The sequence below is a fragment of the Notamacropus eugenii genome, chromosome 2 (assembly GCF_028372415.1).
Source record: "Notamacropus eugenii isolate mMacEug1 chromosome 2, mMacEug1.pri_v2, whole genome shotgun sequence".
NCBI classification, from domain to species: Eukaryota; Metazoa; Chordata; class Mammalia; order Diprotodontia; family Macropodidae; genus Notamacropus; species Notamacropus eugenii.
The window spans coordinates 432850414-432877603 of NC_092873.1; the positions used below are offsets into that span (position 1 = coordinate 432850414).

The 27190-nt window shown below is 44.6% G+C and overlaps 1 protein-coding gene across 1 annotated transcript in view; it reads right to left on the reverse strand.

Moving 5' to 3' along the window:
• Positions 1-23503, reverse strand: part of RASSF5 (Ras association domain family member 5) — a 105925-nt gene extending 82422 nt beyond the window's left edge. The window contains exon 1 of the mRNA XM_072648017.1: positions 22986-23503. Coding sequence (XP_072504118.1) covers positions 22986-23439 — 454 coding nt within the window. The 5' untranslated portion in view covers positions 23440-23503. The remainder of the gene's footprint in view (positions 1-22985) is intronic.
• Between the last annotated feature and the right edge of the window lie 3687 nt (positions 23504-27190).

Sequence of the window (27190 nt, forward strand, 5' to 3'; positions counted from 1 at the left end):
GACAAAGAATTGGATATTGAGGGGATGTCCATCAACTGGGAAATGGCTGAACAAGTTGTGATATATGAAAGTGATGGAAGAGTGTTGTGCTACAAGAAATTATGAGCAGGATGATTTCAGAAAATCTGGAAAGACTTATACAAACAGATGCAAAGTGAGCAGAACCAGGAGAACGTTGTACACGGAAGCAACTATGAAATGACTCAGCTATCCCCAGGAATACAACGATCTAAGACAATTCCAAAGGACTCATGATAAAAAATGCTATCCAGAGAAGAACTGATGGAGTCCGGATACAGATTGCAGCATTTTTTTCATGTTTTTTTTCTTTTGGTCTATTTCTTCTTTCACAACACGACTAATATGCAATGATTGCACAAATACAACCTATATCAAACTGCGTGCCATCTTAGGGAGCAGGAAGAGAGGGAGGGAGAAAGTTTGAAACTCCAATTTTTTAAATGAATGTTAAAAATTGTCTTTACATGTAATTGGGAAAAATAAAATGCTATTTAAAATAATAATACTATAGAGTGCTACATGAATGAGAATCTTTAACGCCCTTTGACATGGCATTTTGGGTCTGGTGGGGGCTTGGTTTTTAAGGCACTCTTGACAAAAATGAAGCATTAGTCTGCATAATGAAATTTATTGAGTTTGATCAATCACCATTTATTAAGTTCCTACTCTGTGCTAGGCACCGTGCTATGGACTGAAAGCACCAAGACAAAATGAAATGTTCCTTGCTCTCAAGGAGATACTGACTTTAAAATTCCATTTCCAAAAACAATTAACCAAGTAATGAATTGCTGCTTTCTCCCAGCCATGCAGATGCCACTTTACCGCCCATCTGCCCAATAGCCTTGGAATCCAAGCCTGATACAGCTTCTGAATATCCGCATTCTTATACATGAAGCACTGTGAAAATAGTGTTTGAGGTAACTGGGCCACTGAGTCTTGGAGACATGCTATAAGGACCCCTTTCTTAGCCTTTGAACAAAGGCAAGAACAGGGCCACGCAGCAGCAGGCCACACGTCTAGAATTGGTGGTATATGTGGCAGGCAGGGAGGGCATAATTCTGGCCATGAAACTTGTTTTCTGTGAAACCTCAGGCACAAAAGCCTGCCTGGGCCTCATCTGCGAAGCAAAGAATAAACCTTCCTTCTTCCCATATTGCACAGTATTTTGAGTTCCTTAGAGGAAAGGTGATCACAGGAAAATATAACATGGAATGGGTGATAAAGCAGAAAGAATGCAGTATGAGTCACAAGACTCAATTTCTAATCCTGGCTATGGAACTAACTTTATGAGCTTGAACAAGTCACTACACCTTTTGGGCCTCAGTTTCCTCTTCTGTAAAATGAAAGGGTTAGGTAGAATGATCTTTCAAAGTCCCTCCCAGCTCTAACATTCCAGTATTATTAAAGCACTCCCACTCCCTGGCCTGTTATCCCTCCCCAGGCAATATCTATCTTTTCACACCCTAATTAGCACCTAAAGTTGCCACATTCCTTTGCTACTCTGGCATCTCAGGGCCAGGTTTGTTTCTATCTAGGAGGCTCTACTCTCACAAACTCTCTGACACAGTCTGTTTTACTGGGACATTGGCTACCTAAGTGTCTGTCCTAACTGTGATGGTGGGACACACTTCTCCAAGGCAATCTTACTCAGCTCATTAGCAAGGGCAGCTGTCTCACAAAGTTGAGGGCTGCCCAGAAATGAAATCAAACCGTCCCCCCAAATCTTCCATTTCCTCCAAACATAGCCAGTTTCCTCTGATTCAGAGGAGTCCAAGAATACCCTACCATCAGCACCAAGAGGAATTCTGGTACCTGGTGTCAAGTATTTCCAATACACACCCCAGACAAGTAGCATGAAAGGCCACATGCTCAAATCAACTTTTTAAGACCAATTCAATTGGGGGAAAAAGGGAAGAGGGACAAGCCCCCAGCGAGAGACTTCAGACAATAAGGAGATTCTGAGAGCCAGGGGCACTGCTTTTGGAGTGGGGAAACAGGGAATCTGGAACAACAGCCTCTTGCCTGCCAAGAGGCAGATACAAAGGAAAGGGTATAGGCTGGGACCAGGCTGGGAAGGAGCTCCTTTGACAAGTATTGGCTGTGGAATAGAACCCTGCTCCCCCTGCCCTGGTTATAGCTCTAAGCATCTTAGGTCCTCTTAAAGACATGCTGAATGTAACTCCAAGGCTTTGAGCCAAAGCTCCTTCAATTCCCTGCTAGCCTCATTACTAAGCTAAGCTAAGCTAAGGCCAGCTGATGACAGTGAAATTTTTCTTCTTATAGAGTCAGATTCCAGGGAAAGGGGGAGAGATTTTAAATATTTCGTGATCAGGACAAGGGGCCTGGGCTTATTGGTACCAATTTATCCTGCTTTTTGGGGAAGGAGGTGGGGGCAAAAAAATCAACTTTATTTCATTTCATTGCTTGCTCTCTAGATACATTATAAGGAGACTCTGGGCAAGGGGAGGAGGCAAGGGAGAGCACAGCAAGTTATAAAAAGTGCACCTTGCCTACACAGACCCAACCTCTAGCCCCCACACCCAACTCAAGCAGCTATAACCTACCTTGAGCCAACCCTCCCTGGCTCCGGGACCTCTGGAGAAGCTGCAGACTCTCTGACCACAGGCAAGTCTTGGGGAAACATCGGAAGAGCCTGTTCAGCCTCTTGCTGACGACACCAAAGCAGGCAGCCTCAGCTGCCTTTCCTTGGCCTTCCATCATCCTCGTTGCAAGAGATCAATAGCACCACGGAGCACAGCACCATGGGCCCAGCACCAGTAGGGAGGCACACCCAGCATGGAGGGCTAGGGGGCCAGGAGAGGTGGTCCTGGGTGACTCATATTCCTCAAAAGGAGATCCCAAGAGCCTCCCCATAACCAGTCCAACCTCATTGCGCTCCCAAACACCCCCTGGACTTGAGGCTTTCAGCTCTGGCACCAAACCTGAACTGTACAGTACCTTCTATCTTCCCAGCTTAGGTCCTCTGTCCTCCACCCCCATGGAAAACTTTCTATTCCTGGGGCTTTTAGCTTGATAAGATAAAAACGCCCCCACTGAAGAGGCTACCAAGAGGAGACAGTCCTGACCCTCCGCCTCCCAATAGCTCCTGTGAGTCTGAAAATCAATGTCTCCAAAGTTTCAGCAGTCGAGAGAAGTGATCAGTTATCTCACGCCATGCTCTGGGAGCAAGAGCTCATTAATGGATTTCTTTGGGGATAAGAATTAGTGCCTGGCCAGCTTTACAGGATTCTAAGGGACAAGCAGAAGCATTTGTATTTTCCAACCCTACGCCAGACACGGAGGAAAGGCTGTCAGTTTCTGCAGTCCTGCTTCATGATCAGGGTGGAGTAGTAAGTACCCTAGCACATCCAGGACAGCCAGCTAACACAGGTTCTTTGATCTGCTTGGCTAAAGGAAAGACAACTTTTAAAAGGGCCAGCAATCCTTCTTTAATTAAACATATAAGTCATTCACTAGTTCAGGGGAAAGGTCAACACCCTGAACATGGAGAAGATACAAGCAGAGAAATTAGCACAAAGATCAACAGACAGGGCTCCAACTGTCTGACAAAGTGATACAACCATCTACGTATACGACCAGATCGGGGGAAGCACTAAGAACATCTGAGTAGCTGGGGAAGGGCCCTTAACAAACAGTTACTCAGAGTCCTGACTAGGGGATCAAAAGGTCCTTCTCATAAGCAAAACTCCCACTTCCCAGTATATATAGTTTTCAACTAATAGGCTCAGAGCCAGAAGGCATCACTACCCACGTGATTTAGCACAGCTGTGAATCACCCTTCAGATGTTTTCAATGAGCCTGGGAAACTAAACTCCAAAAAGAAAACAACAAAAATCTCACTTTGCTTGGGTTTACAAGGGTCTCCAAGAGAAGAATGGAATTTATTTAAGGCTTCCCTACTCTTGAGAAAAACTGTAAGGAGTTCCTACACAAAAGTAGAAGTGATTGGCAAAAAAGACATGGCCTGATGGGAGAAGGTGGGTAAAGAGGAAGAGAGAAAAGGATAATCTCTTATAACTCAGAAGGTGACTTTACCTCAAGTGAATTAGTGAAAAGAACACTGGCTTCTACAAGTGTCATCACTTCTGTTCTCTAGGCCTATAAAATGAGGAGCTTGGACAAATGTCCTCTAGAGTCCCTTCTGTGATCCTATGACTTGGAATCAGGACTCCTGGTTCAATTTCCTGCTCTGACAATTATTAGATGTATGACTGTTGATAAGCACCTGCAAAATTAGGATAATATCTGCACTATCTACGTCTGCAAGGCTGTTGTGGGGAGAGTGTTTTATAAACCTTAAAACTACCTAAATGTGAATAATTATTATCATTATTATTCCTCTGTCCTGAAAGTGGTTCTTATAACAAGGCACATCACCATCGTGTTCACAGTGGAAAAAGTCCTTTGGTTCTGTACCTTCAAGGTCAATAGCAGGAGACTGGCTATATGGTCAGACACCAAAGCTCTCTAACTTGACAGAAGACTCCTTTGAGGCTCCATGGCCCCTACTGGGCTATCTGCTGCCAGGTACCAAGCAGGAGCATTTGCAGACAGCCAGCTGGACCAGAAATAAGGAAGGAGAGACCTGTGCTCTCTTACCAAAAACAATTGCTGCTTGTAATCTGATAAGCTATAGTCACTAATAAGATCCCAGACTTAAGATGCATATGATCCCTTGACTCTGGTAACTTACAGCTACATCCCAGAAGACAAGCCTCATGAGACTTTGTACCTCAGACCCTTTCTAAGCATACCATCTATGGTTACCCAGTTACATGTTCTGGACTTCAGACTCCCCATTGGTAAAGTGGAGATGGTATCATTTGGCCCACCTACTTCCCAGGTCTGCATTCTAAAAAGCACCTTATCACCTTAAAGCACTTTATAAATGCTCGTTGGTCACTTCGTTAGTGTTGATGTGATCCCAGGCCTTCACCAGCTCAACTCTACTCTTCAAGGTAGAGCCACAGCCAAGTTGCTTAGGGTTTCTATATCAGTTTTTCCTCCAACGGGAAAGAGTAATCAGGTGTCGAGACCTGAATTTTAGCCCCAGTTCTCCTGCTAACAAGCTGTGTGATCTTGGGTAAATTACAGTCCCTCTGAGGCTCAGGTCCCTCATCCATGAAATGAAGGGGTTGGCTGGACCAGGTCTCAGTCTGTTGATAAGCATTTGCAAAGTGCCTACTTTATGCTGGGCACTGTGCTAAGCCTGGGAAGACAAAGAAGGTCAAAATACAGTCTCTGCCCTGCAGGAACTCACAATCTCATGGGGAAGACAGCACGCAGTCACGGACAAACAAGATATAGACAGGATTAAAAAAAAAGTTACAGACAGGATAAATGAGGCATAAGCAATAGAGGGAAGGGGTTTACATCACAGGGGACCAGGAAATAATTCTCTTGGGTGGGATTTTAGTTGTGACTTGAAGGAAGCCAGAGAGGTCAGGAAGCAAGGACAAAGAGGGGGAGAATTCCAGGCACTGGGGGGGTGGGGAGGGCTGCTGTAATCCAACTACTAACTTTTGACCTCCCCCTGTTTTAGTTCATCCCGATGTTAAGGAATTCTTGAACAGCTGGAAACATCCGCCTTGTTTGCAAATATAAAACTACTCTGCATATTGTTTTGTTATACAGAAGTTTGAGCTATTTACTCAAAGCCTTTCCTAATACCCCCAACTGCAGGTAGTGCCCTCTTTCCCCAACTACCTTGGAAATAACTGCTGTGCATTCATTCTCTCTATATTTATTCTGCACATGCTTAAATATGACTTGTGTCATCTCCTCCATTAGAATATAAGCTCTTGGAAGGCAGGGATTGTTTGATTGTCTTTGTATCCCCAGAATTTAGCACAAAGTCTGGCACATAGCTGTTGTTTGCCCTTTCTTTTTGAAAAGGATCAATGACATCATGGGGTGATGTCTTGACTTGCTCACGAATTGGATTTAAGGGAGGCAGAAGTGCACTGTCATTAGACTCACTCTTCTCTTCCAGAGTCATGGTGGCAACACAAAAGTCAGAATGATTGGTGATGGTTTTGGACGCATCTTTGATGTCTGACCAAGGTCTAAATGCTCCACAGGGCCTGATTCATGGGCCTTCAGGGACCTTGGAACAAACTGTTCTCAGCCACCTATTCCACCGGGAGAGAAGTCTTCCCATGCCTAGAGTAGACATTCCCCTAACTCATCAATGGGGTTGAGGCTTATCAGCTACCCTTAACCTGGTTTTCCAAGATGATATGACCCCTTCAAATGGTAAGGCTTCTTAGAGCCACAGGTGAGAGTAGGAGCTTAGTAGACACTTAATAAATGATTGTTGATCCCTTGCAGGTTTCCTATAAAAATGCACTGCGCCCTCAATCCCAATCCTGAATTCAGAACCAAGTTCAGGCTCTGACACTGTCAATGCCCCAGTTAGAAATATCATCAGGAATACAGAAGGATATCCACTCCCAGACCCAAGAGCTAATGGCATTTTTCTGACATCTGAGAAAAAAATAAAACTTGCTAAGTGCAATGAAAGTTTGATCCTACAGTCCAAGACCAACTGGAGAAGAGGCACATATACAAGCATGATGGGGGAATTTTAAAGTGTCAGGTCACATGCAAGGAAGAGAAAATCCCTCTCAAATTCCCTCCATGAAGTTCCACTGACCTCACTTCCCTTTTTTCTTTTCATAGATCTAGCCCCAGAGAGCTGAATCCTCAAAACAATTTTAAAGGGAAGTATAACAAGGATTCCAGAAAAGGCGGCTTTGAGAGGATGTGGAAACCCCTCCTCTGGGGCATCACTGTCATCTCTCCAGATGGTGAGGGTACACTGGTCTTGGTGTCAGGAAGACCTGAATTCAAATTCTGTCTCAGGCACTTATCAACTGGGTGATCTCTGTCAAGTCCTTCAATCTCTCTCAACCTCAATTTGTTCATCTGTGAAGTGAAAAATCGGAGTAGATGGCCTCTAAGGTCCCCTAGCCGCTCTAAGTCTACAATCCAGTGAAAGTTTGGGTGGACAATGGTCAGGAGGTTGGGAAAAAAAAGGTCTCTCAAGGTCCCACCTACAAAAATGATTTTTATATCTCAATCAAATCAGGTCAAATCAAAAAGCCCCACACTATGCTAAGTACTAGAATTAGAAAGAAAAGGCAAAAAAAGAAAAAACAACCAGTCCCTGCTCTCAAGAAGATCATAGTCTAATGGGAACAAAACGATGTACAAACAGGATAGGGACAGGATAAACTGGTGATAATCTCATCAGGAAGGCATTGATGTTAATGAAGGGCTTTTTATAGAAGGGGAGATGTTAGCTGAAATCTGAAAGAAACTGGGGAAGACAGAAGACAGAGATAAGGAGGGAGAGAGTTCCAGGCACATGGAAGACAGCTAGTGAAAATGCTCAGAGATGGAAGATGGAGGAGGAAGGTTAAGGAAGCAGGTGTCACTGGATTGTAGAGAACAGGGAGGATGGTAAGGTGTAAGAAGACTGGAAAGGTGGGTCTGGGGTGAGTTAGAAGAGGTATTAAAAGACAGATGCAGGTTTTACATTTGATCCTAGAGGTAACAGGGGGCCACTTGAGTTTATGGAGGGGATTGACTCAATCAGACTTGTGCTTTAGTTTGATCAGTTTGACAACTGAAGGGAGAATGGCCTGGAATAGGGGTAGACCCACCAGCAGACTATTGGCAATGATCCAGGCCAAGGGTGAGGAACCTGTGGCCCTTGAGGTCCTCAAGAGCAGCCCTTTGATTAAATCCAAACTTCATAGAACAAATTCCCTACTCTAGGTCCTCAAGTGTGGTTCTTTGACTGAATTTAAACTTCACAGAACAAACCCCCTACTTCTATGAAGTTTGTATTCAGTCAAAGGGTAGCACTTGAGGACCCAGAGGGCCACATGTGGCCTTGAGACCGCAGGTTCCCCCACCTCTGCAATACTTATGAGGGTTTTGGGTTTTGTTTTTTGGGTTTTTTTGCATTTAATTCTTTTAGTAAAAGAAAAGTTATGATCTTTTAAACAGATGCCATAAGGTTTCAAACCTTCCAAATCTACTTGGATAGATATAATAGGCTTAGCCAAGAGTGAGGAAGGGATGACCCTTCCTGGGGCCATCTCTATCAAATGGTGGGACTTGTAACTCCAATTCAGTGAGATGCCATCATGCTGGGCACCACCACAAAGAACTTTTACCAACTGAACAGTATATGGCTTTAAAGAGGTACCTTTCAGAAAAAATATTCCAGGTCTGGCACTTCTCTATGGTCTTAATGGGAAACCAGGAAGAATCTCTTGATTACATTCTTGTCACGATCCAGACTGCTTTCCTATTCCATCATCCATCTTGGTCTTGGAAAGAATTCATTCAATTCATGCTGTTCATTGGGCAGTTTCCTTCGCTCTGGGAGCAAGGCCATGACACAGAATTAGGGCACATGAGGGTGAGATAAGAGAGAAACAGGAATGGTGATAGGGAGAGGTAGAGAGGCCTTGTGGAATGGTGGAAAGGATGAAGGACTCGCAGTGAGGAAGCCCTGGCTTCAAATCTCATCCCAGATATTACCTGAGTCATTATATACAAGTCACTCAATCACTCCATGCCTCAGTTTCTTTATTTGCAAATAGGAGGGGGGAATGAACTCAATGGTCTTTAAGGTCCCTCCAGCTCTAAATCCCTGACTATATGAACCTCATTGCATTCATGGGAAGATGGAGGTGAGATTGGGACCTTGAAGCCTTCAGGTCCTACCAAGTTGGAAAGGTTTGGAACATGGGCCCACGGATAGGCAGCACAATCTGTTGTCTGTCTGAGAATCAGTCTAGGCGATACCGAGTAAAAGGTTTGCCCCCAAGGACAGGAACATTTTTGTCACAACTCCCAAAGGGAAAAAGAGCTTTCAATTTGCATTTATGGGGAGAATTCTCCCCCCACTCCGAAAATCCCAGATACACAAAGAATTTAGAAATCATTATGAAAATGTTTACTTCAGTAATCAAAGAATATGAGCAAAGAATGCTCCAAAAAAATTAGCAAACTATTAACAACCAGAAGGAGGACTGCAACAAATCATTACCAGCAAGACTGTATTTGCAAATCAGCAGGACCCTGAGGTGTCAACTTGCCCCAGCAAATTTGAAAAGATGACAAAAGAGGGGAACAGTCAATACTGGAGGGGATGTGGAAAGATGGTCACACTAATGAGTTCTTGGTGGAGCTGCGAATCGGTATAAGGATCTGGAAAGCAATTTGTAATTCTGTAAGGATGTTGACTAAAATGTCTACACTCTTTGACCCAGAAATTCCATGACTAGACATATACTCACAAGGAGGTTGATGACAAATAGAAAGATCTCTCATTCACCAAAATTTTTTTACAGTAGCACTTGTTGCAGTAACTGAGAACTGAAACACAAAGGTGTTCGTTCGTTGACTGGAGAATGTCTAAACAAGGTGTAGAACATTATCGTAATGGAATGCTACTGAGCTATGAGAAGTGATGAATACAGATATGCACGGAAAGACTTAAATGAACTGACTGATATAAAGTGAAATAAGCAAAACCAGCAAGACAATATATATATAACAATGTACATAGGAAAAACGATAGATGAAAACTGAATATTATAAAATGATGACAAATCTTGATCCCTAAGAAGAGATATGGAAAGAGATCTCCTTGCTTCCTTGCAGAGTTGGAGGATCGATCATAGGTGTAGCACCCTGATTAGTAGATATATTAATTTTGCTGCCCTTTTTTGCCCTTCTGTTTTATTCTTTATTATAAGGGATGGCTCTCTAGGCAGTGAAGGTTGGGTTGAGAGAAGGAATACAGTGGAAAATACAGCATAAAAGACTTCACTAACAATTATTTTAAGATATATTTACTGGAAATCACTTAGATTCAGCCAACTCTCAACGAACCAAGCGCCCCATTATATAGATTATCCAGTCCTAGGTTTCTCCCCTTACCTTTTGCTCTTTTTGCCTAATTCCCTGTTCATTAACAGTCCTCCCAGAAATCAAGGAGGGAGCTGGGGGAGACTTCTCTCCTTCATTCAGTTTAACTCTTGCTTATGCCCACAATCTCTTTGCCACCCACACTCCAACTTGGTTCTGAGAACATCAGCAGGAACCTCCAGTGAACACTCTCTCAGGCAATGAGTCCCATGGAATTATAACAAGAAAGGAAAGGAAAGGAAGGCTGGACGAGGTTTCATTCTTCCAGGTTCATTGCCTGACCTTCCCAGAATCACAGCCTATTCAGTCAGAAAAGATTTCAGAAGCCCCCAGCCTGATTCTTGTCTGAACAATAATCCCTGCTACAACATACAGGACAAGTGCTCATCCAACCTTTATTTGAAGAGCTCTAGGGAGGAGAACCCACTACCTCCAGAAACAGCCCAGGCCACTTGGGAGCAGCTTTCATTGAAGTCAACAAAAACTATTGGAAAGATTTTCCTTACCAGTGTTGAAACCTGTGTCTCTGTAACATCTAGTCTGTCCTTGGGGAACCAAGCAAAGTAAGTTGAATACAGGATCATAGATTTGGAAATAAAAAACAACTTGGAGATCATTTAGTTCAACCCTTTTATTTTACAGATGAGGGAACTGCATCTCAGTAAGGTGAGACAATTGGAGACAGTTAAGTGGTACTTATCCCTTAGATCTGGAATTACACACTTAGCTGGGTTATCAGGAAGTTAGATGGTGAAGTGAATCGAATGCCATGTCTAGAGTCAAGAAGATTCATCTTCCTGAATTCAAATCCAGCCTCAGATACTTACTAGCTTCCTGACCTTGGGCAAGTCACTTAACCCTGCTTGCCTCAGTTTCCTCATGTGTTAACTGAACTGGAGAAGGAAATGACAAACCACTCCAGTATCTTTTCCTAGAAAGCCTCCAATGTAAAATGAGCTGGAGAAGGAAATGGCAAACCGCTCCATTATCTTTGACAAGAAAATTCCACATGGGGTCACAAAGAGTCTAACTTGACTAAAATGACTGAACAAAAAAACTTAGCTGTGTGATTCATTTAACCCCTCACTTTCCTCATCTGTGAAATGGGGATAATAGTATCACCTACTCACTTCACAGGGATGTTAGAATGAAATGAGTTGCCATATATAAAGTGTTGGGCAACCTTTAAAGTGCCATATAAACGTTTACTGCTGTGAGCACAAAGGCAGTGTGGTCCTTGGGGTGTAGGAAGGCCTTAACAAGCACTTATTGATTAATTGACTGACTGATTGGGGGGCTAGGATTTGAACTGCAAGTCCTTCCTGTCTTGTTTCTACTGAATCACAGCACTTCTGTAACACCCCTTCAGACACTGTCTCCCAGAACCTTCCCTTCTCCAGGCTCTGGCTCTCCATTTCCCTCCCGTCAGCCTGGCTGCTTCACCTGTGAAATAATGGGGTTAGTTCAGGTGATTTCAGACAGCGTGTGATCCTATGACTTCTTAAGGCAGTGAGGGCAGGTGGGTCAGGCCTTGTTTTCATGGTTGCCATAGGCAAACCGCCCGAGGGACTTCCTGGATCTGCCTTAGGACCCACCCCACCCTAAAATCGTGTTTGTCGACAGAACTGGGAGGAGGCCTGGAATGTGGTGGAAGGAGGCTTTTCCAGGCAATCAGTCCACTAAACACAGCCCAATTTAGCCATGGCCACAGGTGAGTGCAGCCCACCTGTCTTCAAGACTGGTCTCTATTTTCACCACCCCTTTTCATTCCCTCCAAATCCACGAGGAAGAGCTTGGAGGGAGATGACTAAATACACAATCATGGGCCCAGACAGCTGTTCTGGCTCTGGAATTGGGCTGTGGCCAGCACTTCCCTACAGAGGGAGGAAGAAGGGGGTGGGGGACGTGCTTGACAAAGGGGAGGGAGCAGAGAGGAAGGTGCCATGATGAAAACTTGTCCAAGCTCCCCCATCATAGCAGACCATCTGAACTGGGTGACACATTATGGGCTAACATCCAATTTCACCACGGGGAAGAGGCATGATTTGCATGTCTACAAATACACACCCAGGCACAATCATTCAGCCATCTGAGGAATGCGGATAGTAATGACCCAACAAGGCCAGAGATGTTTTTGCACGTTCTTTATCTGTCTTAATTGTTTCATGCTGCAAACTTTCCTTATAAGCTGGTCCAACTGCAGACAGCTCACAGAAGGAGAACCTGAGAAAATAAGGGAAAGGTGAGCTCAAGGAGGAAGATGAAGGGAGAGCAGCCAGCAGGGAAAAAATAAAGCAGGATCGATCTGGAAAGATGGTAGGATATGTCCATCCTACACAACCGCCACCTAGGCAGATGGTCTCAAGCAGGAAAACAATACCTTTCAGGGTTCAAGGTCACTAGCTCTAAGTCATTCTGAAAAAGGTCCAGATTAGCAGGCTCTAGATCTGATCCTGTCTTTATGCCTGTGGGTGGGTGGGTGCGTGATTTCTCAGCACTGGGAGTCAGAGTTAAAGGTTTTGTGTTCAGATCCCAAGTCTGTAACTTCCAACCTCTTTGACCCTGGACAAATCATCAAGATTCTCCAGCCTTCAGTTTCCTCATCTCTAAAAGGAAGGTGCTCAAGTAGTATCTTCTGTCTCTAAACTTATGATCCTGTAAGCTTATGACCCAGTTGCCTCCATGTATGAAATGGATGGAAGCATCCCCAACAGCTGGACTTCACAGTGTTTAGAGACTGAATGTGCTAATGGACATGAGGGTGCCCAGGAAGTTTTTCAGAGGAGAGGCACTGTGGAAATCCAAGGAATTCAGACCATGCTCATTAGCATCCCTGGGATTCACCTGGGTTAACCAGAAGCCTACATTAGCACACAGCAACAATGAATGGCGGATCAGCTGGCATCCAGGCCAAGGATGAACACACCTTTCTGGCTGGACAGATATGATTTGAATGAGAGGAGGCTCTTCCTGGTCAGACCTGCCCATCCAGGTCACGAGCAGATTAAGCACTGAACTTTAGGAGAACTGGCAGGACCCCCCAGACAGAGCCCCAAAAGGAAGGGAGTAAGCTGGCAACTAATTTCCAGATCCTCTTTAGAAGTAGCAGGAGAGCAGATACATTCATTACCAAGTCTAATTAGGCTAGCAGACAAGTAGCATTAATCATTTTTGACCGTACCTGGGATTCAAACCCCTTCCGTCTGTAATTGGGAAATTTCATGCTCCAGTGAATGGGAAACCAAGCCAACACCTAAATCCTTTCACTTTAATGGGGGAAGGGGGGTCCAGGAGGAGAGAGGAATGAGTAGGCAGAATCAGGACCTGAGACAAGGGCTCCAGCATCTGTCTCAGGCCTTGTTACAGAAGGGCCCTTGCCCAGTGAGTTATCACCGCCCCACACCAACTAAGGCTCTCCTAAGGAGACTAGAGAGAAAAGGGAGGGGGCACATCCTCCCTCTGCACAAACATATCAGTGAAAGGCAGCATTTTTCACCTGTCAGCTCTGTCGCTGCCCCCACCACCACTACTAAAAAAAATCCAAGAAAACAGTCATGGGCTTTCAATAAGCAGGCATGCACGCGCACTCTCACATGCACACACACATAGATACACACACACACACACACACACACACACACACACACACCCTTCAGTAGAACCAGACTCATTCATTGAACACCTTTGAGTACAAGAGGTAAATATGAAGTCCACAGGAGAACACAGTTCCATGTCCAACCTACCTCAGGTATATGGTGGGGGAGTCCCATCCTCAAACTTCTAATACAGTGGAAAGGGCACTGACCGCAATCAGACAACCTGAATTCAAATCCTACCCCTGATGGTTCCTACCTGCATGACCCTGAATGAGTCACTTTGCCACCTTGGTTCAGTTTCCTCATCTGTAAAATGAGGGGGTTAGACTAGACAGCCCCAAAAGAACTTTCAGCTTAGCATCCTGGGCTTCTGGGTTTAATGCGGCTGGTAGGTTACATATTCCCTTGAGGGCTAGGTGGTGAAGTAGGTGAAGTGCTGGAACAGGGGTCTGGAATCTTACTTCATACTTCAGACTCAATTCTGATTCTCAGTAAACTGGGGATAATAATAACACTGATCTCACAAGGTTGTTTTCAGGATCAAAGAAGAAAATATATATGAAATGTTCAAAGCACCATATGATAAATTCCAGTTATTACAACTACTACTGCTACTGTGGTTGTTCAGGTGTTTCAGTCCTGTTGGACTCTTTGTGACTCATTTGAGATTTTCTTAGCAAAGACAATGAAGTGGTTTGCCATTCCTTCTCCAGCTTATTTCACAGATGAGGAAACTGAGGCAAACAGGGTGAAGTGACTTGCCCAGGGTCACACAGTTAATGTCTGAGGCTGGATGTGATCTCAGGTCTGCCTGAGAGAGGCCCAGTTCTCTCATCCATTGTGCCGCCTAACTTAATACTACTACTACTACTACTACTACCACTACTACCACTACTACCACTACTACCACTACTACCACTACCACTGCTACTACTACTACTACTACTACTACCACTACTACTATTACTACCACCATCACCACCATCACCACTACTACTACTACTACTACATGAGCTGAGCTGAAGACAAGAAGAATGCAGACAGAGAAATCGAGCAAAGGAAACTGTTGGTTACCACAGAGAAGTCACACAAAGGGAGACAAACTTCAAGCAACTCACAGCTTTGAGGTGAAGACAGTTCCCCAGTGGCAAACTGACAAACAAGTGACTGAGGCAAGTGAAAACAAGATTCAGGGTGGGAGCCAAGGATAAGGGAGATTAAACAAACAGGTTGGTCTTGGAGGGTGGAAGCAGTCCTGCCCAGTGGAGGGGCATCTATTAGAATGATGAGTTTCTTGTCTCCATGTCTGATTATCTAAGAGAAAGGTTATTAATCTTTTTTTTTTTTTTGGTATAATGGGCCCTTGGGCAATCTGGTGAAGATGGAGGAGTCCTTCTCAGTACAATGTCTTTAATTGTTGCTGAGTCAAGTTTTCAGTCATGTTGACCCTTCATGACCCCATTTGGGGTTTTCTTGGGAAAGATATTGGAATGGTTTGCCATTTCCTTCTCCAGTTCATTTTTATAGATGAGGAAACTGAAGTAAAAAGGAAACTGAAGTGACTTGCCCAAGGTCACACAGCAAGTAAATATCTGAGACCACATGAGCTCAGGTCCTCCTGACTCTATACATTGAACCACATAGCTTCCCCAGTCTTTTTAACTGCATTAAATAAAATACATAGAATCACAAGGGAAATCAATTATACATAGATACACTTATCTATCTATCTTATCTACTTATCTTATCTGGGGGCCATGGACCCCAGATGAAGAGCCTCTAGTCTGAAGAGCTAGTATTTATAAAATGCTCTAACGTTTTCAATGCACACTACAAATATCCACAACCATGGGAGGTAGGTGCTACTAACAAGGTCCCCTTGTTACAGAAGAAGAAACTGAGACAGCATTTAAGTGACTCGTCCAGAGTCACAGAGGCTGGATTTGAACTTTGGATCCGAGTGATAATATAATTATTATATACCTTAATCTTCCTGATTCCAGGCCCCACTCTCTATCCACCATGTCACCTAGCTGACCATGCAGCTCCATCAGAGTCAGACCCCATGAAAGTGGAACATGAAGACTCCCTCGACAGCCATCCAAGGTATCCAAAGCATCCCCCCAATGCCTATGTGAATTCAGCGCTTCTTCCTGCACTGAATAAGGATACTACCCTCACAACAGAAAGTACTTTGCAAATCACAATGCATTGCTACGTAAATGCCATCTAATATTATTCTTCAAAGCAGCTGAAAACGACTCTACAACAACAAATTATTTTTCACCACAAAGACAAGGATCGCTGAGGTCCTGGTGCAGGTGGAGAATACCGACGGCAGCGTTAAACACTGATCAAGGCCGACTAACATGGTGAAGTCTGACATATATATCTGATGTTCTGGTAACCATGTCTCTCATGAAGGGGGTGTCAGTGACCCAAAGGGGACATTCTTAGGCACAGGGACCTGGGAATCCAGCCAGAGAGCAGGCTCCAAGTTTCTTTGTTTACCATTCCCTCTTGGAATCTCATAGAGGAATTTCTCCCCCAGCCTTCCCTCTTAACATTAAACAAATGCAGTTTCAGTTGCTAATGGGAATTAATGAGACTATAACTTTTTTGCTCATAACTTCAGAGTTAAGGAGAATGGCCCCAAATAAAGTCTTGGAAATGGGGGTGAGCTAGAGACAGGAAAGAGGGCTTTTTGAGTAATAAAAAGACCACTGGTTTTGTAATCAGGAGACCCAGGCTCCAAACTTGGTTCTGATACTGGGATGAGAGGTGGAAAAAAATGCTAGACTTAGAGACAAGGGAGGGCTGGGTTCAAATTTCACCTCTAAAACTTAATAGCCGCACAACCATGGATAAGTCAGTTAACCTCTTGGAGACTCAACTTTCTCATCTGCAAAATGGAGATAATATCATATTCATTCCCACCCTCCCATGTATAGTAAGGATTAATGAGATAATGTAAGTAAAAGTAAAAGGGCTTATTAGACTTTAAAGGAATATGTGTGTATATCTATCTATCTATCTATCTATCTATCTATCTATCTATCTATCTATCTATCTATCTATCTATCTTTGCAAGCTATTATGCTGCACATGGAATTAATCCAGCTTGGGTAGAGTTTCATCTCTGAGACTATTCTGACTCTGAGATTCTGTAATACCATGAGATGTACACAGATAATATTCACATCTATCCATAGTATGACTATGGGCAAGTGACTCCACACCTGGGTGGTGCAGTAAATGAGCCTGGAGTCAAGAAGACTTGAGTTCAAATCTAGCCTCAGACAGTTAGCTGTGTGTCCCTGGACAAGTCACTTAACTTCTGTTTGCCTCAGTTTCCTCATCTGTAAAATGGGGATAATAATAGCATCTACTTCGAAAAGGTGGCTGGGAGGATCAATGAGATCATGACTGTAAAGGCCATAGCACAGTGCCAGACACATAGTAGTAGTTATATAAATGATAGCTATTATCATTATTATTGTTAGGCAGTGAGGCGGTGCAGTAGATAGAGTGCCAGGCCTGGAGGTAAGCAGACCTGAGTTCAACCAGAGCCTCAAACACTTGTCACCTGTATGATCCTGTTTGCCTCAGTTTCCTCATCTGTAAAATGAGCTGGAGAAGCAAATGGCAAACCACTCCACTCTCTTTGGCAAGAAAACTTCATATAGGTTCATGAAGAGTCGGACAGGACTGAAAAATGATTGAATGATAAATTATTAATATCATTATACCCTCAATTTCTTCATCTATAAAATAAGGAAAGTATTTGTCCTACATCCTCACAGGGATATTGTGAGGAAAGCTCTTTTGTAAATCACAGAGTCCTCTATAAACCTGAGCCATTATCATTCACTATGTAAGAGCCTTGCCTTTCAAAAAATCCCCACCCCTTCTCTCTCTCTGTCTCTGTCTGCCTGTCTGTCTCTCTCTCTCTGTTTCTTACAGTCCTTTCTACCAAAGTCCTCTTCTAATGTCTCCATTCAGCCTGGAGCCAACCTTGTGTTATTGTAGGTTATTCCAGTAATGTTTAAACTTGAAGAGATCCTACTAAGCTGGAAAGGCTTTGAACACGGACCCAGGGATAAAGGGCTGATCTGTTGTTTGAGGAGCTGCTTAGCTTTGTTTGAAGAGGCTTCAGGGAGGCAGCAAGTTTTTGTGGAAACAATGATGGGTATAAAACTCAAAAGGCCTAGGTTCAATGTTGCCTCCAACACTTACCAAGCTGGGTTACCTTGGTGAAGTCACTTCAGTTCCTTCCAGTTTAAGATTGAGTGGGTTGGACTAGAAGAGCTCATTTTTAGCCCTAGCTCTATGATTTTTTGAGGCCTGGGTCAGGGGGCACAGTCACTCTCTTTTATTATTAATACTTTATTTAATACAAACCCAAAGAAAAAAACAGGAAAAAATACAGAAATTGAAAAAAGTATTTAAACTCTATCATCAGTTCTTTCTCTGGAAATAGCATTTTTTTTTATCATGAGTCTTTCAGAATTGTCTTGGGTCATCGTATTGCTGAGAACAGCTGTCATTCACAGTTGATCACTGCACAGTATTGCTATTACTCTGCACAATGTTCTCCTGGTTCTGCTCACTTCACTTTGCATTCGTTCATATAAGTCTTTCCAGGTTTTTCTGAAATTTGCCTGCTCATCATTTCTTATAGCACAATAGTATTCCGTTGCATTTATATACTACAACTTGTTCAGCCATTCCCCAAAGGATGGACATCCCCTCAATTTCCAATTCTTTCCCACTACAAGAAGAGCTGCATATCCACTCTCAAAGATCACCTACAAAGGCAGAGAGGGCTGTGATTTGTGTTGATGGACCTGTGAAGTCAAAAATCCCTGAAGAGTCGAAGATTAAAAACTCATTTTTCCAACATGGAAAATGAACACACCCAGCTGCTACCCCTATTCCAGATGTTAACTTCATGCTCCAACTGATGGGTTTCATACTCTTATCCTTCCTGCTGCATCTGTCATTAGCTTATTCCTAAGTCTGGGGAAATTTAAATCTTGACAACAAGCCTCTTGATGAGATGTAATCCATCCTCTGCTAATATCACCAGAACACACACAGAGACACTGGCATCCCCAGGGACAGTGGGCTGGAGCGGCAATGAACCTCCTTTGATGGCCAGAGGAGTAACACAAGGGCATCCCTCAAGGAAACTTCCTTTCATTAGCTTCAGAAAGGCTCACTAGACACAAAGTCCTCTCCGTGACCCAAAGACAAGGTAGAACTTGAACACAATCCAATCTGCTTAGAAAGGCAATACCCTAATAATACAGAGATGATAGGGAATCACAGAATATAAGTGTATGAACAGATTTCAGAGATTCAAACTTCTCATTTTACTGAGACCTTGGAAAGTGATGTGACTTGCCTAAAGTCACTGAGAAGTCATAATAACTATAAATTTATATATTTTCCTATATATCTTATACATATCCTAATATATGTCATATGTATATATATTCCATATGTGTGTATATATATATCCCATATACATATATATAGTAACTTGCCCAGGATCACACAGCTAGTTATATGTGTGTGTGTGTTCCTATAATCCTACATATATTCCTATAATCTTATAAATATTATACATATATATATATATACGTGCGTATGCACACACATATAAGATTTGTTACAAGCTTTACATAGATTATCTCATTTGATACTCACAAGACCCTCGATATTATTATCCTCATTTTACAGATGAGGAAACCAAGGCACAGAGAGGGCACAGACTTGCCTAGGATCATACAGCTACTAAGCGTCTGAGGCTGGATTTAACTTCAGGTCTTCCGGGTTCCAAATCTAGCGCTCTGGCCAGGATCTGAAGTCATGATTTTGTCTCTCCCCCTGTCCCCCCATACCACATGGCCTGACACAAAGTCATAAGGAACACACACTGTCACAGCCTTGCTTGGGAATTCAAGAGAAGGATTCCTGAGGCCCATTCTCTTGGTGAAAACACAAAACATGAAAGAAAAACTCCTATGCAGCTTTATTTTTGTTAAATTAAATTAATCTAGTAGTTCTGCCAGCTCTGCCCCTCATTCTTACTCTGTTTGAATCTCTCCACTGTCCTAGCCAAGCCCCAGGTCACAATCTTTCAACTTCTTTCAGATTGAAAGGTTTTCTGATTTCATCAGCTTGCATTTCCTTTCTTAGATTGCCTTGCATCTTGCCTATAGTGGCTGTTTTGGTTCCTTCAGGTGACCCGACTCTTCATGACCACATTTGGAGTTTTCTTGGCAGAGATATTCGCGTGGTTTGCCATTTCCTTCTCTAGTATGTTCTCATTTTACAGTTAAGGAAATTGAGGCAAACATGGTTAAGTAACTTGCCCAGGGGTCACACAGCTAGTCAGTGTCTAAGGCCAGATTTGAACTCCAGGCCTATACCTCTACATATACATGGTGTTTTTCCTAACAGAATATAAGCTCCTTGAGGGTGGGTCCTGTTTTCACTTTTTTCCCTCTTAGGTATCTCCAGCACTGGTGATATCCCCTTCTTGACTTTAATAGGTACCCTTTGTGGTTGTCTGTGGAAAGAAAAAAAAACATTGCCTGGTAATGACCCTTTAGTGATGAGCCTCTACAGATTTAGTTGGGCTGGTCCTGGAACCACTGACAAAATCTATTCCCTTTCCAATTTGGTAAGAGTTTCCAGTGTTTGCTCTGCTGCCAGAGCAAAGCAAGGACCCAGGCTCACCTCTGTGCCTATAGTGAGGCATCAGGGCAGAACTTTCATAGAAGCAGTTAAAAAATAATACCAAATAACAGCCACTGTTTCCTTAGTACCTTTAACCCTGGGAGAGAGGAACAATTACACTTATGGAGACAATAAAGCCCAATGTTGAAATAGATACAGTCCAAAGAAACTGTCATTCATTAAGTCACAGTTATCCTTTCCATACCCCATCCCCATAGTTATTACAGTTATCCCTTCCATATTTCAACTTTCCCCACTGTGGTTTCAGCATATATTAGGTTGGCATGAGAACTTAAATAGGAATTTAGGGGGAGTTATATGAAAGCCTCAGATATAGTCAAAGGCCAGCAGACAACACAGGAAAAGTTCAGAAACTCAGAAATGCATAAAATGTATAGTATTGTATAATAACAACATAGTTTATCTTTTAATACCATAATAATTCAGACTTTTCTATTTTTTTTTAAGGCTAGACCTGAGATTTCATTGGTACAGAAAATTTCCCATAAGGAAACTCCCTCTACCAATACAGGTCAGTCCCCACTCTGCAACTTGGAATCTTAGCTGCCTGGAGTCACTGGTAAATAAGCCAGTATGTGTTAGAGGTGTGACTCCTGATTCAGAGGCTCGCTCTCTACCATCCTGCCTTTCCTTGGCACTGAGGATACAAAGATATAACAAAAACTAAAAAAAACTGGTCTTTTCCTTTAAAGGGCTTCCTTCTACTGGGGGGATTTTTTAGGACACTTAACCCAGCATTCTCAGCACCAGATACTCCTTTATCAGCTAGTCTATGGAAGAACGAAAATGAAGATCTAGTCACTCAGCTGCACAGTAGCATGCATCTTCATATACATTCACATGTAAACACACATGTGAATATACACAAAGACATGTATACATTCCACCCATACAAGGTACCCCTAATACTACATCCCTGAATAAGTCAAAAAATAAATTTTTAAAAGTCACATGTAAGAGAGTCCAGGATCAATAATCAACTCTCAGGACCCTGCTCCAAAACAAAGCCATGATAAAGACACTTCCCAGTGGAAAAATGATTATCATCTCCATTTTTCTGGTGTAAAATGAAGGGAGAGCAGAGATAGGAGGGGATGGATGCTCTCTCAGGTGTCATCCACATCCTGTGATTCTGTAAGCCTATCCAAGTTGGGGTATCTGCCCTTACTCTGTAGCGAAAGGCAGACTGTCATAGGCATACAGCCTTCCACCAAGAGAATCAAGGAATACCTCCTGAAGAGTCATGGGGATATTCCACCTGGTTTCTCTGGAACATCAGAAGCATTTCTAGACAGAGGGAGGTTATGCTTCAGTGTTGGAGGAGCTCTGACAGCAGCCATAGCCATATTCTCAGCCATTAAGTACTCCTGCCTGAGTCAGACTTAAGGTCTTCCTCCTTTTTCCTCCTATAGCCCAGGAAAGGCTGCAGTTGGGATGCACAAATTAGAGTCTGTTGTGGTCTACAAAATCAGATGCACACAGCAGGGTTTTCACAGTAGCATTCTGAAGAACTGCTTGGAAGAAAGCTTCTGCCCAATACCACAGAGTCGGTGCTAAGGAGTCAAAGGCATTACCTGGAAAAGCATTTCTAGGGAAGGATTCAAACCACAGCCCACTTGTGATGCCTGTCAGAGGCTGTGACACTATTTAGGTGGAGAAATTTTTTTTAGATGAATCTATTAAATTCTTTGCCAAGAACTGCAACATCCTTTAGAAAATAAACATACCCATTAAAGAAATTCGTACTCTATACCAGGGTAGGGAAAATATGGAAAATAATACAGACAGACACCCAACATCACTGCAGAGTTCCTCAGAAAATCCATATTCTAGGTACCCAGTGATTTATTATGTATGTGTGCTGGGGGAGGGAGAGGAGTGGATAAGAGCCAATAGGGGCTCGGGAACTACAGAGGGAGGGAAACCACACAGAGCTGGATAATTTTAGAGGATGATAATAACTACTGCAGGAATCTAGGAGGAGGAGGAAGAGGAAGGCTAGCAAAACAGAAACAGAAGTTCAGAGATTTCAGAGATCATTGGGTGGCTAGGATCTTGGTTTGTCCTGGTATCTCAATCTATTTCCAACCACGGGGGGTGGGAGCTTTCCTCTACCCCTGCTCCAGTGGATATTACCTAACCTTCCAACGAAGGGAGGGGGAGGGGGTTTTGCCTATCCTAGTAAACAATCGGGCACGTCATTACCCCCTATGTACAACGGCCAAATCACAACAGCAGCGATTATACAGCCTATGGGTCATTAGGTGAGAAGCCACGAAGGGGAGGCGGGGGAGATGAGTGCCCAGGAGACAATCCAGTGCCCTTGGCTACCAGTCCCAGGCATTTCAGTGGGGAGATAGTGGGGTCCGATTTGTCCCGAGCTCCTAAATCCTTCCCCAGGCTGACACCAAAAGGTTCCAGATGTGTAACAGCAGTTACAGTAGACAAGACAAGGGACCCCCATATATGCCCTCCACAGGCTCCTTAAGGTCAGAGAAAGGGAGAAACCCTTGTCCCCGGCTTGGAGACGTTTCTCCCGGGCTGTCTCTCACCCCCGACCGCTAGCCCGCTGCCCTCTGCTCTCTGCCCACCTCCCCACGGCCCTCACCCCTGCCCGATCGCACTCACTGGCGCAGCGTAACGCCCGCTGCCGCACCTCCCGGCCGCACAGGTCACACCAGCCCGAGTCAGTCCGCAGTGCCAGCTCGGTGAAGCGGTGCCCCTCGCCGCGCTCAGCCGGGACGCGCGGGTCCCGCGGCTGCTCGAAGATGCTCCTCACGTCCGGGGGCCGCGGCGCCCCGGGGCGCCGCCGCAGCCTCTGCTGAAGCCCCGGCCGGAGGGAGCGAGGGAGCCTGGGGGGCCGGGGCTGCGGCTCCAGGCCCCCCGCCAGCGCCCCCCGCGCTCCGCGCCCCTCGTGCGCCCCGGGCGCGGTGGAGAGGGGCACGGAGCCACAGCGGCGCGGGGGCCGGCCGGGCCGCGGAGGAGACTCGGAGCCACTCAGGCTCTGCAGATAGCGCGGCGGCTCGGGGTCCAGCAGGAGCGAGTAAGGGCGCTGCCCGATGGCCGGGGACGCCATGGCCATGCCCGGCTTGCCGCAGCTCCCTAAGACTGCGACGCGACTCCCGAGCCAGCCCCAGGAGAAGGGCGGCCCCCGCCGGGCGCGCCTTTAAAGGGACCGCAGCCAGCGGGGAGGGCCGGGGGCGGGGAGAGGGAGGGGTGGGAGGAAAGGATCCACTAAGTGACAGAAGACTGACGGACCACCCGAAGCACTGGTGGGATGGGCCGTGGGGGGTGCTAGGTGTACAGCCCGCGGCCCCTTTTTCTTTGGGGGAGGGCCCCGAAAAGACTGGGCAGGTGAGGAGGCAGAGAAAGTATTTGGGCAGAAAGCCCCCTCTACTCTACTCCTACCACATTCTAGCCACACACGCGCACACAGACTCACATAAGCTCACACAAACAGACACAGGCACACACACACACAGACATACACACAGACGCACACACAGACACACACAGACAGACACACAGACACACACAGACATACACACAGACACACACACAGACACACACACGCACACACACACAGACTCACATAATCTCACACACAGACACAGGCACACACACACACATACGCTCACGCTCACACACACACAGACACACACACACGCACACAGACTCACATAAGCTCACACAGACAAAGGCACACACACACAGACATACACACAGACACACACACGCACACACACACACAGACTCACATAATCTCACACAGACACAGACACACAGACATACACACAGACACGCACACGCACACACCCCTCTTATCCCCAGCTCAAATCCACAGGATCTGAAACTTCTGGCCCCCCTCAGCCAACACATCAGCATGAAAAGGGAAAGGAGCAGTACTGTGACGGAACGGCCCGGGAAGGGTAAGGTTTGGGTTGGCGGTGGGGGATGGGGGAGCCGATAAGGAGGAAGACAGTAATATATCGACTGCAGTCTCTTCCCCCCTTCCCCCCTTCCCCCCTTCCCCTTTCCCCGACAGCCCCAGCCAGGAAGGAGATTTCTCTTCCTCCTTGGAAAATTTTCATTTCGACTAAAATCTTTGGCCTCTCCGGCTCCCCAAGAGAAAAAGCAGACGTGAGCCTGGAGAGCGAGGGGGTGGGTGTAGAACCAAACCCAGCGCCCCCACACCCCTGCGGTAAGGCCCTAGACGCTTGGAGCGACGCTGTTAGGTCCCTACTTAGGCTTCCTTTTCTTAGCCCGAGAAACTGTCTCAACTTGCAGGAAAGGCTGGAAAGGCCAGACTTTCACTTTTGATTGAAGTCTTCCTTCCCTCCTCTCTCTTTCCCCCCTCCCCCGTCTCAGTTTTGCCAAGCAGCCTTCCAGGCAAAGGGACCAGGGCAATCCTAGTAAGATATGAATGGTACAGGCGGACCCCTGAGCAGGAAGAGTCCTTCACCCCTGCAGGTTTGGTTTGAGTCCAGAGCAATTTCTCTTGCCAGACTGGGTTCACCTTTCCCCTCGAGTTGCCAAAGTAATCACTGTTCCAAGGAGCCAGTGACAATAGTTAGTATTTACACTGCTCTTTTTAGGTTTATAAACATTCTTTACATGTGTTCATATAAGATGCTATTATTATCCCCGTTTTTCAACTGAGGAAACTGAGGCAGACAAGGATTAAGTGACTTGCCCAGGGTCACCCAGGGAGTGTCTGAGGCCAAATCCAGTTCTCTATGCACGATACCCAGGGTAGTGGGGGTGGGAATAAGCCCCACTTTGTGCTTTCCATCAGCACCTTTTATATCATTGAAGTTTAAAGTACTCTGCAACCAGATAGGTTTCTGCCCACAGCATCCTAGCTGAGGGAAGAGGAAGCAAGGACCTCCATCCTCCTCTTTCTTGGAGGGAGAAACTGATGTAGAAGCCAGACTGGCTTCAAATTTAGGCATCTCATTTCCCATCCGAAAACAAGAGAGATGAATATCATCTGGTAGATTTAGCCATGTCCAGGAGGTCCTCATCTCAACTGTGCCATGAAATCCTTCTGGGACATTCCTCTTCCATGTTCCAGACTACCACCAAAGACTTTGGGCATTTTCCTGGTGTCTTGAGGAGGATTCTTTATTTTTGCTCATTTCTTGGAGTGATCCTGAGTTCCCTGGAAATTCTTGTGACCATGCTGGGGAATTCCCAGCCTGCTTTGTAGAAATTGTTCTACCCTGCCCAGAGTCATGGATGCCCCTGGGAGATTCTTCAGTGTGCATTTCTTCATGGGCTTGGGTGTCATTGGGGTGCAGAGATCCATGCAAGAGGAGGCCTCCTTATCAGAGGGACTGGGCTACCACATATGTTGGAAGCTGGCATAGCAGTTTGGTATGATGCAAAAGACACCAAATTTGAAATAAAGGACTCGGGTCCTAATTGCATCTCTGTTACTTACTACTTGGAGGATCTTGGTCAAATCCCTTGCCATCTCTAAACCAAAATGTCCTCATCTGTAAAGCAAAGAGATTAGTCTAGAAATCAGAGGTGCCAAGCATGGTGGCCCACAGTACTCCTGAATGTTCCTGAACGAAGTTAAAATATATTGGGAAATCATTAACAAAGTAAAGAAAAATATAATAAAAATTTAAAATTGTCAATAGGTGCACCTCAGGGATCCTTAGGTATAAATTAGTGGTCCCTGTTTCTATTTAAGTTTGACACTACTGGTCTAGGTAGCCCATTCCAGTTTCAATTTTTATTATTCAGTTTTTATTAGGTGCCTACCTGGGAATACAATTAAGAAAAAGTTCCTGCCTTCAAGGAGTTTATAATCTAATGGGCTAAATTTCTAAATCTATTACCCTACCATCTCAGCCTCACTAGATAGCCTCTGAATTTGTTTAGAACTCTTAAAATCCCCATTCCTATGCTTGCCTAGCAGAAGCAAAAGTCAAAGTTCTACAAAAAAGAGGGCATCTGCCTGTGGAATAAAAGGTATGTGTATGGGGCACAGGGTGGACACAAACCTTCACTGTGACCTTGGCTCTGAACTGTATTTTTCTTTTCTGTAAAGTAGAGGAGAAGTCTTCCTGACTGCTCTCTTCCATTTTAAACTGGTGGGAATAAAATCTGAGACAAGTTGCAGGGATGTTTTCAGATCTGTTGTGGGTGGTTATTGAGGGTGGAGAGAAACTGCTGAGGCAGCGTTATTCCTAGATTTTTTACTACTAAATACACAAAGGGAAAACCTCAATATGGGGATGGGTTTTGTCATGCTCTCTTCCCCATTTTTCTTGTAAGCATCATACCTGTGGGGGCCTGCATTACTAATAAATATATTGGCCCTTATTCAACCCTCTATTATCCATCCATCTCCATGGGCTTGGCAAATAGTCGTTAGGTCTCTTGATCCTCCCAGGCAGAGAACATGGAGAGAGATTACTCCCCTCCAGAGAGGCAGGGAGTTCTGATGAGGAAGGAAGTAAGCCATTTAGAAATAAACAGGGTACCCAACCAGATTAGGACAGTGTGAAGAAGGTCCTGTGTCCGATTTACAGGAAAGATTATCCCAAACCAAGCCCAGAGAGACAAGTTGAAGGTTCATTAGAGAAGGGAGCTTCATTTCCCCCATACAGATTGGAGGACCTGGCCTAAAATGTGCCATCCAATCCTGTATCACCTAGTATTATAGAATCAAAATATAGTAACCAAATTGGATGAAAATAACAAGAACAAAATTTGGGGAGGAATTTAATCTAGTTTCCCAGTCCCTGCGGAGGCTGTACCTTATTTTTTTTTCACATGGTAAAAGTCTGAATAACCAAATTTAATTCTGAAATAACCTT